Source organism: Cebidichthys violaceus, unplaced genomic scaffold (genome assembly GCF_023349555.1).
Source record: "Cebidichthys violaceus isolate CVI_PGR_0920_01 unplaced genomic scaffold, fCebVio1.0.p SCAF_2, whole genome shotgun sequence".
Taxonomy (NCBI): Eukaryota; Metazoa; Chordata; class Actinopteri; order Perciformes; family Stichaeidae; genus Cebidichthys; species Cebidichthys violaceus.
In genome coordinates, this window is record NW_027176372.1 from 19120649 (window position 1) to 19133501 (window position 12853).

The 12853-nt window shown below is 41.2% G+C and overlaps 1 protein-coding gene across 4 annotated transcripts in view; it reads right to left on the reverse strand.

The window, feature by feature from the left end:
• The window catches only part of dlg3 (discs, large homolog 3 (Drosophila)), a 73861-nt gene extending 61142 nt beyond the window's left edge, over positions 1 to 12719 (reverse strand). The window contains exons 1-4 of one of the 4 annotated variants that reach the window (XM_068715021.1): positions 12525 to 12719; positions 11385 to 11516; positions 4880 to 4965; positions 433 to 546 (exon numbers count right to left, since the gene is read on the reverse strand). In XM_068715021.1, coding sequence (XP_068571122.1) covers positions 433 to 546; positions 4880 to 4965; positions 11385 to 11516; positions 12525 to 12567 — 375 coding nt within the window. In that variant the 5' untranslated portion in view covers positions 12568 to 12719. Of the gene's footprint in view, positions 1 to 432; positions 547 to 4879; positions 4966 to 11384; positions 11521 to 12524 lie in introns of all 4 variants that reach the window. The other 3 variants (XM_068715011.1, XM_068715013.1, XM_068715014.1) reach the window with 3 other exon arrangements.
• Between the last annotated feature and the right edge of the window lie 134 nt (positions 12720 to 12853).

Here is a 12853-nt window from a genome sequence, read left to right on the forward strand (position 1 = left end):
TGCAAATTATCATTGTAGGTGTTGAAATGCTGAAGAGAAAATTAATGAATTACATTTATTTTTAGCATGAAATATTAACAGCACAATAAACACCGATTCCACCCATTCAAACTGATCAAACAAATCTCTAGAAATAAATTCCTGAGCTCTTTAGACTGCTTTGTGATTTAGCAGGCATGTCTCAACATCAATAAAATGTTTCAAAGGTCATCAACCCTTATGAACCGTAACAGATGTTTCATGATGCTTGGGCACTTTTGTGATGCCTCACTAAACTGTCATGCTGAATGCGTAATCATCACATCATCAGGTTCATTAGTATCTGCTTCTATTAGCAGCAGCTGCCTTTTCTGAAGCCCGTTTAGAACCACTGAGGAGAAGCTGTGTTCAGAAAGCCCTCTAGGAAACTCCTTTCTGCTTTGCTTTACTGACCTTTGGCACTTCGACATGGGATAGAGTCACCAAGCCAGAAACTCGCTCCACTTTGTGAGGGCTCCTCCTGCTGGTCACTTGCACCCGAGACACACCATCCTCTTCCTCCTGGTCCTGTGGGACAGCCAATGATCAGCACACGCTTGTGGATATCAAAGATTACAATCATCACCACAACATTTTGGGAAATTTGCTCATTGGCCTTCTTTTTTTTTATCGTGTAGCAAACAGAATATGTTTTACATCCAGGTGGTTGTAAGAGTCTTTAAAAGGTGCAGTATAGCAGAGTCACAGCATTGATATAGCAGCAAACAACTACTGTTTACATAAAGATATAGTGCACTAACGTCTACCTGACAAGAGAAAGAAGTCGCTCTCCCTCTTTGTCGTAATCAAAGCTTCTCCTTGCTTTATTGACGTAGCCGGGCCGGCTTTGCGTGCTTTCAGTGCATGTGAGCGAGCCCTGCTGGCTATAGCTCACGGCCGCCGCTCATGAGATGGTTACAGCCGTCCTGACCTAAGCCGTTGTCGCGGGAGCATAGCACCCACCCTCCGGTTCCCCCTGAGATTAATACCGTTAGCTCTGACGGCCCTTTTTTTTGCCGTACTGACTGTGGGAAGTTATACACAGAGTCTACAGTACTCGAAATTCACTGAGACCGTTCCCACAGGTTAAAGACCACACAGAACCTCAACGGACAGCAGAGGGCAGCCTTTAGAGCCGGCCATCACTGGCACAAAGTAAAAAAAAAATATATATGTATATATCTATATTGTTTTAAAGTTAACACAAAACAGTTCCAAACATTTTCCAAACACAAAGATGCACTCTCTCTCTGCGCAGATACCTCCAATTAAAAAGAAAGCTGCTCAACTTGAAACGACAAGCGCTTATATGAATATACTCACACTTAAGCATGAAGGCTGCTGTACCTGGCATCACTGCAACTGACAGGCTGTTGCAAAAACACACAACACAATGTCTTTTCCTTGTTGTCGCACTGGTATGGATCAGATATACTATGTGTTTTTTTTAGTTTAGAGATGCTAAGTGAGTTTCTCTCCGACGGCTCCATTCCCACATGGCAGCACTGACAGGCAGGTCAACTGACAGCCCTTTGCACTGTGCACACTGTACACTTACATACTCACAAACACACATGCACTTACTAAATTGTGCAGACACATTTGAAATGAGTCCATCAATTAATAATTTGAAGTCATGCAATATTTAAAATGTATGAAATGTTTCAGTTTCTTCTTGGCTTTCGTAGTTAGTCCAGGATTATTACACAATAAAAACAGGTTTTTGGAATAAAAAAACACAACTGGACTACAAAAAACAGCTTCTCCTCTCATGGTTTCTTTCCTTTCTTTTCCAAAGGAGCTATTCTCCACTCTCACCTGCTACTCTGCACCAAATCAGGGAATTTGCAGACTCATTTAGTTTTCCATCCCATCCTCCACTCAGGTGACAACATGGCTAGAATACTGATGAGCACCTCACTGGGTGTCCATTAAGCAGCTCTCTCCATCTCAAACTTCCCCTTCTCTCTCTCTCTCTCTCTCTCTATCTCTCTCTCTCTCGCTCTCTCTCTCCAGGACTGTGCCTGGGCCCCACAAGCAGCTGGGATCCAGAGAGGGAAGGATGTGGGGAAGGATCAGGAGCCATGCTGCACTGAATTAGAAGCTCGACAGGGTGGATCACAGAATACACTGAGAGGAGCTTAGGACGGCAGAATTAAGTTCAAACCATAAAGTTCAAACCACTGTCATAGTGTGTGTTTTTTTTCTATGCGAGTGACAGATGATGAACATCTGGCACTGCAATTGACTTTATGTGTTTCAGCAGCAAGGAAGTGCGCCGACCTTTATTTTGTTTCTTACCTTCCTGTCTATTCAGGAAGAAGGAATATATCACGTTGTGTGTTGACATCTGCTGCATTGTACAACTCAGTGTTCTGCACTGAAGCATCCATTTAATACTGTCTAGTAAATGACAACTTTATTGTAGTTGCTCTGTTCAACTGACCATACATAATCCAGTTCAGACTTAGCACATGGATTTCAAAAACATATTGCCATTAAGTGATTGACTGAATGGAGGGTCTGTTAAGCACAAAGGAATAATGTTAGATTAAAAGTTCTTATCTCATGTGAGGACTGAATTTCAATATCACCTTAATATTATAGGCCTAAAAAGCACTGAAAAGAGGTTTGCACTTTACATGACTTAGAAACACTTGCATATGTGCAAAAATCTATTTTTATGATTTATGTATGAAATCTAGTATAGATCCCGTCAACCAACCTGTTCACAGAGAAGTAGATCAGAAAGGTGAGGCCCTTCCTGACAGTAACTAACAGTAACTGGTTATTACTAATAACTAATCAGAAGGTCCCAAATGACCAAACAGATTTGGCAGAACACATTGAAACATATTTGTATTGAATTGTATTGAAATACACTTGGAAATGTGCGTCCGTCTTTTAAGAACAGCAAAAAACTGCAGTGAGCTTCTGGGCTAAGTTCTGTTCGTGAGCAATAATAAATGTTATTAATAGGTGTGTCAGGAAACAATGAAGCTATCTCTTCTTTGTAAAGGAAAAGGATTGGGAAGGATCACACAAGAGAGAGAATCCCCTTTCAGGGCACACAGGGGAAAACATTTGGAATCAATGTTACAATGAAACGATTCAGCAGGTTACAATGGATACTGGGTAAAAGTAAAAAAGATAAAGATATCTGCTGAGGGTAAACTGATGTAGGTGGATAAGTAGTCTTTGTCTCGGGGCAGTGTCCTCTCTAACTCACAGCTAAGTAGAAGAACACTTTCAATGGACTCATGTTTCTCAGGTTCTGGAGCCCAAGTTTTCCTGACCCCTTTGTCTTGACCCTATGTAAACAAAGAAAACCACCTGGGGTGTCATGGTGGCCCCCTGGTCTAAGACGACTACCATATAACCACAGGGGGCCGGGGCCAGGGACATGCGTTTCTCCCCATGCTTCCTGTCTGTCTCTCTACTGTACATTTTAAAATGACGGCCAAATGCTAAAAGTGTGATATTGGAGATTTGTCATGTTTTTTTATGCTTATACTCAATCAGCGTGCTGCATGTTTCTAGATACATTTCAGCTCACGGAAGAGCTTAAAAACCAATTTATCGTGGGCTCTTTCCACCTCTGAGTATTTTGAAATTAACAGTAAAAGGTTGTCTTCCAACACTACCAAGACTCAAAGTCTCTGAAGGCAAGGTAGAGGTCCATTCCCATTACTGTGGTGTTACAGTATATTTGAAAGGAACTGCTAATATTATTATATCAATAAACTATTGCACACTGGCACGCCTGTAAATAAATTCAATACAGTTCAGTACACTCAGTTTTATTGAGTACATTAACCAGCATTACAATTGTTCGCTTTGAGGCTTCTTTCAGGCCCACATCATTTGATTAAATTAGTCAGATGTTTCAGCGGAAGAATCCAGTTTGTAGGTTCAAAGGGATTGAAGTGGGCATTGTGCCTTAAATTCAGTTTTAAAAATGACATTTTCAAATGTTTCAAATGTTGCTAAAATTAAAATCAGGTATTTTTTGTTATCAGAATAAAGGTGTACCCCCACGTACCGCATGTAGACTAACGTTGCGTGACTGTGAGTGCAGCCAAATAACTAGACACACACACACACACACACACACACACACACACACACACACACATTAAGCAGAAGCTATAGCGTTTTTCTAATCTCTGCTCAAAAGCAGGCCAGAGATCATTCAGTTAATGGGCTATAGAAGTCAGCCAAAGATCAATTTCATTAACATTTTGGCATAGCTGAAGGGAAGTTATGAGGCAATATTAAATCATGTAAGTGACATGAAGTCAGGGGTTCCTACCCATCCAAAGACTATTAGGAGATCAGTGACGTGGAACTACAAACTAAATTATCCATATTTTTTTAACCACGGTGTTGCTCTGAATATGGTTAAAATCTAAACAAAATGCAGCTTTGCTTCCTTCAGTTCAGTCGTGCTTTGCGTCCTACACTGAAAATATTCTAAATAGCCCCGTGACTGCAAACATTTGTTATAACGAAAGGACTGGCTGACTTCATGAGAGCAATCCACTGATGAGCAAATGGTAATCAGTGCTCTTTTGACTCCGTCTAATTTCCTCTTCTCCCTTCTACCCATGTGTCCCCTCCTCCAACTTTCCCCCCCCGCCTGACACTCACTCACCAGATTGAAGTCATAGCCGCCGTGACTCATGGTAACATTTTCTCCACGTAGGAGTGCGAGGGACACAGGTAGTGACACCTCGTGTTGGCTGCCGAGTAACCTTTTCGTGCAGCCAAAGCACGGCATTCGGCAGCATGTGTGACACCAGATACAATGTAAATATTATGCATATTTTCTACAATCTATAATTTGAAGAAGGAAAATTACCTCCAACGCATCTCGCCTGCCGTCTCCTTTCACAACAGTTTGTTCGGTGTTGAGTTGCAAGGTCACCTCGTAACACTCTTGAATATCTGTGAGAAAAAACACAACAATAATGAGCGGCTTTGTTCTTTACAAACAGATGTTTGTGCGCTCTTGTTTCCCTCTCCCTACTCTGTAATATTTACTTGTGTTCATATCTTCGCAGCCTTCTAAAATACACTGCTTTGGTTGAGTGAAAGAATCCAGCGATCAATCACGGACACATTGGGAGATGTTTTCCTCAGCGGTGCACCGGGTGAAAACGTGGGGGTGAGAGTCATCCGTTTACATGGAAGTTATGTCTCCACATTTGCAAGTGCTCTTCTCATCCTGTTGCTGAACTACATGACTCAGGTAGTGACTGAGTAAATCATCAACTCAGCGCCTGTCTATAAAGGCCCACGTTATAATATTTCATGCTGCCTGAACAACATGCATCATTTCTCTACTTTTTGATGCTTTTAGTTCAACATCATCGTCGATCAAATACACTAAAGGTCATTTCCAGTCTCGTTGCTTCGAAGCTCCATTTTAGGGTGAGGGTACATGAGAAACTACACATGTTGAACAAATGTAGACACTGCCCCCTAGTTGAGCAGAGGGCAATTCATACCCTAATACATGCTTTGATTTGAGTGCTGTAGAAAGGGAAGTTGGTTTCACAAAAGCTATTTCCTGAACTTTCACATTAAGGGACGTAAGACAATGCTTCAAACTTGAATGTGACTTTCATAAACATTTTTGATAACACACCATATTATAAATCTAAGGGTGTAAAAGCAGAAAAAAATGATCAGCAAGAAAGCAAGAGTCTACAGCCATGCCAGCAGCTCTGTGAGGCTGAGCTAAATGCTAACGTGAGCATGCTAACATGCTCAAAAAGACAAGCATAACATGCTTGTTTAGAAGGAATACAGTTTACCATGTACACCATCTTAGTTTAGTACTCTATTAAAGCACCACAACATACTATGAGAATAACACTATTAGCATTTATATATCAGTGTGTCTTTTGAAGTTTTGCTTTTCTTTTCAGACTCCACTCTGTTCTCCTCCCTTCTCTTCTCGTCTCCACTCATCAACTCTCGGCTCATTATACGCCCATGTCCTGTGGTCACCTATTGAGTGGCAGCCGTTTGATGAGAATGCACCGGGACAATTTTGCTGATGTCACGCACACAGGACTGGTTACTGCACTGTTGACATAAAGAGGTTGCTGGAGAGTTCCTCAACTTCCCAAAGTTCAATGCCAGGACAAGCCGTCCTACACAACACATTTGAGAGGGACATCCAAGAAAACATAATACATTTAAAACGTCTTTTTTTCTCCCTATTAATTCAATTACTGTGAACCTTTTGTTGAAGCAGACTTCAAAGAAAGTTCGGCACTCTCTGTGTGTGTGTGTGTGTGTGTGTGTGTGTGTGTGTGTGTGTGTGACGGAGCGATAAGAGTCAGTATGTCCCAACAAGATACTGTGAGAACAAAAGTGTAAGAATGGAGCATGTGACTCATCACTGTGTCTGAATGTGGAGGAGTGAAGTCATGTGTGGGCAGAAGAGTTTGTTGCCCAGCTGACTAAAGAGCAATCTCGCTCACACAAACTCTTATAGGCCTGCAGACACACACATGCTGTGAGGCCTACCTGCACATACACACTTACATACAGGCACAGGCAAACACGCAAATACTCACAATGACACTACAACATGGTTCAGACGCAGTACGGAATGTGACATTGCTATACAACTTGAATTTTTTGGAGCAAGGAGAATAAGAAGAATGCCCAAAATGTTTGTATTAAGTGCAAGTGGTTGCATTAATTTGCAGTTCATTTTACATATGTTGCTCTATTATTCACTCTTCTTTTAGGTCTGGTTTGGGAAAATATTTGGCTCTTAAGCTGCTAAAAAACTGCTCCACTATGTCTGACTCTCATTTGGTGCAGAGCATTTAGCATTTAGTGGGTTTATTAGAGCTGATAAATGGTAAAGTTGATGACTATAAAACTAAAACAATAACCTGAACGACACTAAAAAGCTATCTAAAGCTGAGGTGAATCATAGAACCAGGCGATAATTCTCTGAGGGTTCATCACTGCGAGTGACACCTTGAACGTACAGTATATTGAGTCATTTGACTCATTGTTCCTAGAAAAGAACCTGGTTAGTTAAGCTTTAAATAAGTCTTGAGAATGTTGCATCGGCTGAGTCTTGCAAGATTTGCTCTTCAGCTGCATCCCGGACACCTGGCTTGCTTTCACACATCTAACGCTTCTAATTACATCGTTTGCATCTATTCCTGGCAGAGGTAACAAAACAGAAAAAAAATTGCTCAATCAGGTCCTGAAGTGTTTTCGAGATCAAGATTCACAGTCACACAAAGTACAGAGAGTTTTTGTTTCACAACTGTGACTTTCCAAAAAAGAAAAATCTTTGAACCTGTCCAACCCTCACAGACCACATAAATTCCTGGCCATGGAACAAAATACATAACCCAAGCCAGAAGTCTCTTTCACAGGACTTATTCCCAGATCTCTTTTTGATGTAGGGACTATTTTAGGATGGCCTGGTCGAAGCTCTAAGCCATTTTGTCACAGTCATAGGGGGGGTTCCTGCACCTTCTCCCTGTCATACAAAGACTCTGCATGAAGATCAGTGTGTTTGTGTGGTGTTATAGGTCTCTCCTATTTGTCATGTACCTATTCAATTGGACTGAAGTCATCTCTGTATTGTCTGCCTGGGTGAATCATACAACAACAACAAAAAAAGAATGTGCCCCTGGTTCTTTACATGATGATGAGCAAGCCACGGCTGAATAACACATTCACAGAAAACTAGGTCACAATTTCAAGGCAGGGCAAACAATTCACCCCCTTGTCACTGCCTCGATAAAATATTCCCCAGACATTTAGGGTCTTCTGTAATTTAACGTGTGTTTGTGTGCCCCAACTCCCTGCAGCACCCCCCCATGCCTCCCACTGCATGTTTGTATGCTGGAACAAAAGGGTGGACGCACAGTTAAGGCAACCTTTGTTCGTGACTGTGCAACCATGCAGACATCCAATCAAGTGGCCAGCACTGAACCTTCCCACACTGCATCAAACTCCTCTTTACTTCCCACAGTGCATCGGAGCTATAAATCTTGCTTGCCAGACTTTTCTACCTTAACTCTTTCTAAATTTTCATCAGAGAAAAAAAAAAGTTTACAGCATCGTCAGCTCTGCTCAGAAAGCTCTCCGCAAAAAGCAACACAAAACGGTCCGAAACAGAATGGCTTCACATGGACCCTGAGCATGCCAAGGCAAACACAACAGGAGAGGATAAGAGGATGAGTAATGTTTATACGGCACTGTACTCCTATTAGTGCTGTGAACCGGCTGCTCCTCCGCTCTGCCTTCCCTGATGAGAACCACATGTTCAGCGAAGCCCCGCACCTGAGACACACCGACCACAGGCCTCCTCTACCTCTATCCTCGCACTCTGCGCAGATGATCCGGAGAGCCAGGAGGGTTGAGGGAAGAGGCTTGGCATGACGGCCGAGAGCGGTTTATTTTCCTGACGGCCTCTGGCAAAGCAGCCCTGACTGAACATTCTTCATGAGGAATGTTTGGAATCCTCATTAAGAAAGCGAATCCTGTCCGAGTCGCCCTCTCTTAACTAAATAACAAGATATGTCACATCTGATATCAATAGTTATTAGAAAAAAATTTGAAAAAAGCATTAAGCTATTACATATGCATTTTTTTAACGATTCATATTTTCTGCAGAGGTACATGAATATTGCTTAATGCATATGTTATATATATATATTACATAATATTGTTTGAAACAGTGGCAATACTGGGAGAAATTGACATGTTTTGGGTGTGTTTTTTATGGCTTTGGCCCCTTCAGAGACAGACACTAGTTAAAATCCCCCCGGGGCTAGAAGGTAACCAGTGCCTTGCTCAAGGACACTTCAGCATGGCTCATTCTTAGTCCTATGAGACCTGTGGCATTGTTGGCAATCCCAGCCAAAATTCCTGTCTTTAAGAAGCTGTAGCGGGCTCAGTTTTACAGATAGAGTGAAGATATCATGTGAAACTGGATGACCTAATGAAGCCATTGGTGCCAACGATATCATGCTAGCTTGTCTGGAAGCAGGATGAACGCTCCCAAGTTAGGCTACATTTTGGCAAAGGAAAATGGTATTTTGAAAGGGGTCCATTGACCTCTCACCTCAAGATATGAATGAAATGAAATGGGATCTAGTACCCACGAGTCTCCCCTTTACAGACACGTCCACTTTCCTCTAATCACATGCAGTTTTGGGGCCCAAACCATGCAGTTTTTTTGCATGCAGTATAAATGTGTTATTTTCGCCTCTTCTACCTACATTTAACACCTTGCGGGTGTATGCCTGGTGAACCTGGTGAAAACACTAATTAAATTGGTAGAAATGAGTGATTCGACCAGTCAGCATATAACTGACCTATAACAAGACCGAGCGTCTCATGCTAGCAGCTGTGAGGCTGTACTATAGGCACAGCTGTGCTAAATGCTAAAATCACAATGCTAACATGCTCAGAATGAGAATGCTAGCGTGCTAACGTTTGGCAGGTCCATGTACAGGGACCATCATGTTCCTCATCTTAGTTTAGCATGCTAACATCTGCTAATTAATAGTAAACACAAAGCACAGCTAAGGCTGATGGGACAGTTTCACATTTCATGGCAATCTATTAAATATTTGAAACCTCAATTCCAGAAGCAATAGTGATTTGTGTTGTATTATAAAGTAGCGTATGTGTAGAATTTAAAGATACGGTCTATCTATGATGCCATTTAGTATAAAGGAAACAATCACCAATTTAAAGCGAGGGTTAGTTATCTTCACACACTAACAAGAGTAAGCTAGATTTTTTTTATTATTATAATTTCATTGCAGTCAATATGTAAAGAGAATTTCAACAAATATAACCAAAACTTGTTTTTGAACAACATTACCAAACCTAGCTTTAAAGAACAAAACAAATACATCTTCATATGTTGATGAATAATATCCCAGGCCGCTAATAAGAACAAGTCAAGGTATTTTTATCTTCCATTATTTACTCCCTTTTGTGGGACAATTTAATGTATTTACTAGCAGCTACAGATAAATACCATGTGGTCTTGTGACAGTTCTTGCCTGTGCATGTTGAGGATGAAGGTCAAAACAATGGATTACTAGATGAGCCAGAAAAGGTGCACCAGTTGTGTCTTCCTGATTGGCCAAATGAATGCTGCCGTTGAGATGGGACTTGTTGGACCGCTAAGCTATATTTGGCCTTGAAAGATGGACTTTGATTGATGGGATACAACAAATGAGTCCATACCACAAACTTCACTGTGGTGGAGAACAAGCAAAAACAGTAAGAGGTCCTGTCTTCATTGCACTACAAACTATGGATTTATGTCATTCAGACGTATTCTGTTAAAATGCTACTAAGCAACAGGCAAGCAAACACACAAATATGTGATAAAAGTGGGTTTACTATTGCTTCAGCTACATCACTGGTAAAAACTGTCACACTGTATTTCTTTAAGTGCTGCCTGAGCATGCCCTCCCCCTCAGCTCCCCAGCAGTGGGTCAGCAGTGGCAACAGCAGACCCAAGGGCGAGCATCATTATAACATGTCTGTGGTAATTAGAAGGACCACTCAACCGTTGGTTAAACTGAATGTGCTTTATCTGCTTTAAAAGGAACTCCGATTCACATTGGCTTCCCTGAGCTCTTTTCAAAAACACCAGACTTGCCATGAAGGTGTAGCTGTTTGCATATAATAATAGTGACTCTTCAGTGTCTCATTAGAAGCTACGCACACTTCGGGATGCTTTAAGGAATAGTTATGTTTAGTTAGCAGCAACTTTAGTTACGACTATAGCCCTGAGGTAATAGTGAATCAACTGTTTCAGGTTTTCAATGATTAATAACATACTTTCATGGGGAATATGGTACAAATGAGGCCGTTTTGTGAAATTCAAGGGAAATATTGTGCTTTCACAGTGTGACAAGTGTGAGCTTATAACAACTCAGTCTATAGATAGACTGTGTTGCGGTGGGTTTTTATTAGGATTTCATTACAATGTGAGTATGTTACAGAGGAAACCTTTGTGGGGCAGACAGAAAGGCCTCTTTCATAAGACTTAATTGGGAAACATTTAGACCCAGTTAACTTCCCATACAAATTAATACAACCTGACCCTGTCTACATCCTGTGTCTGCCTGCAGCCAATCACATGACAACACAAATCAGAGTATATAAGATACCCTAAATAACTTGAGTGTAGCAAACCATAAAAACCAAGCTGTAAACCAACTCTCTTACTCAAAAAAAGAGGAAGGTGCGAACAAGTTGTTTAGAAAGTCCACCACAAGTCTGATGTAATTTAAGCTAAAGGGCAGAGTTTTGAAAGACTACCTCCTGGAAAAAACAAGCTGTCTTACCAAGAAGGGCATGGAACAGCTGACTGCCCAAGATGGAAGAGACTTTGCCCACGCTGGTCTTCAGGGCCTGCTCCTCTGGACTGGTCAGGTTGGCCTGGTAGCGTCTGAGCAGCCCCACTGCTCGCTCTGTGTCTGCCTCACGAGATAAATGCATGACTCAGGACAACAGCAGCAAAGAACCTACACATGTTAGCATTCATTGTTGACAGGGTTAATGTTATTCTCATGAACTTGGATTTATAACTAATATTTATTGTATTGCTCTTGAAAGTCACGATATACTATATGAAAATCAACTACTCGACAGATCTTTTTTTTTTTATTAATCGTTTGCTCTAAAATAAATTTGGGAAACATTTAAATTACAAGTTCCCAGAGGCCTTGGTGACTTCCTTTAATATATTGTTTTCTCCAAACAACAGTCCAAAACCTTAAAATATTCAGATTAATGACTATTCAGCCGGAGCTGTAGTGAGTTTGTGCCCACGTTTCTGCCAATCCACTAATTCTCTAATTATCTCTCAAATCTACAGAGAATAACTGATTTTAAACAATCAGCAAATGCAGAACTCGTATAAATATAAAGGTGTCCCAAAGGATTAAATACCATTGTACACTTCAACTTAATTTCCAACTATCACAGAGATAAGGTTCTGTGCAAATATGAGATTTCACATCACATATCTTATAATTATAATAATAATCATGTATATTTGACTTATAGTCAAATGCAGCTCTGGTGTTAGGTACATCTCCCTGCAGAGCACATTAAAGGCATTTTCTCTTGCATCACGACTGTACAGCTGGTTGTTGAACCTGGTGGGTGGTGAAGAAAACAGCACAGAGATGATGCACATCACGGAGGTAAATCTACAACTTCACAGTTTCCTACCTGATCCTGAACATTTAGATCGAGACAAAAAAAACTAAATCTCAACAGGAAGTTGCAAAATTCTCCAGTTACAGTATTTATGGATATAAAAACGCGCATGTTTCAGAAGGGATTATAAACTGAGGTTAGTGAGCCAGTTTAAAGTCGTGCAAAAACTTCCACGTACGACTGTGCTGACGTGAACCTAAAATTAGCTACAAAACCGATGACACGTGAGGGATAGGTTACGTTATGTTAACGGTACTTACCATATTTATGTACCATGGTATGGGCAACTCCAAACAAAGTCATGTAAACAACGGTTTTGAGTGTTTTTTTTAAGAAGAAAATAATTAGAGTAATAGTCCCTCCTTGTTCACAAACGAGAGAGAAGTTGAGCTTTGAGTCCAGAAGGCAGACACTCCCCGTGTGACTGTTAGTGTTGCTGCAGCGGTGGTCCACACCCACACAGGCTGAGAGGAGACAAGAGGACACACTTTACTTCATGTTCACTTTCCAGAAGTTTTTTGGGGCAAACGGCCTGAGAGCGTGATGTGTCCCTCCTCCCCTCACACACATGCCTCGCCTTCATTGGAAA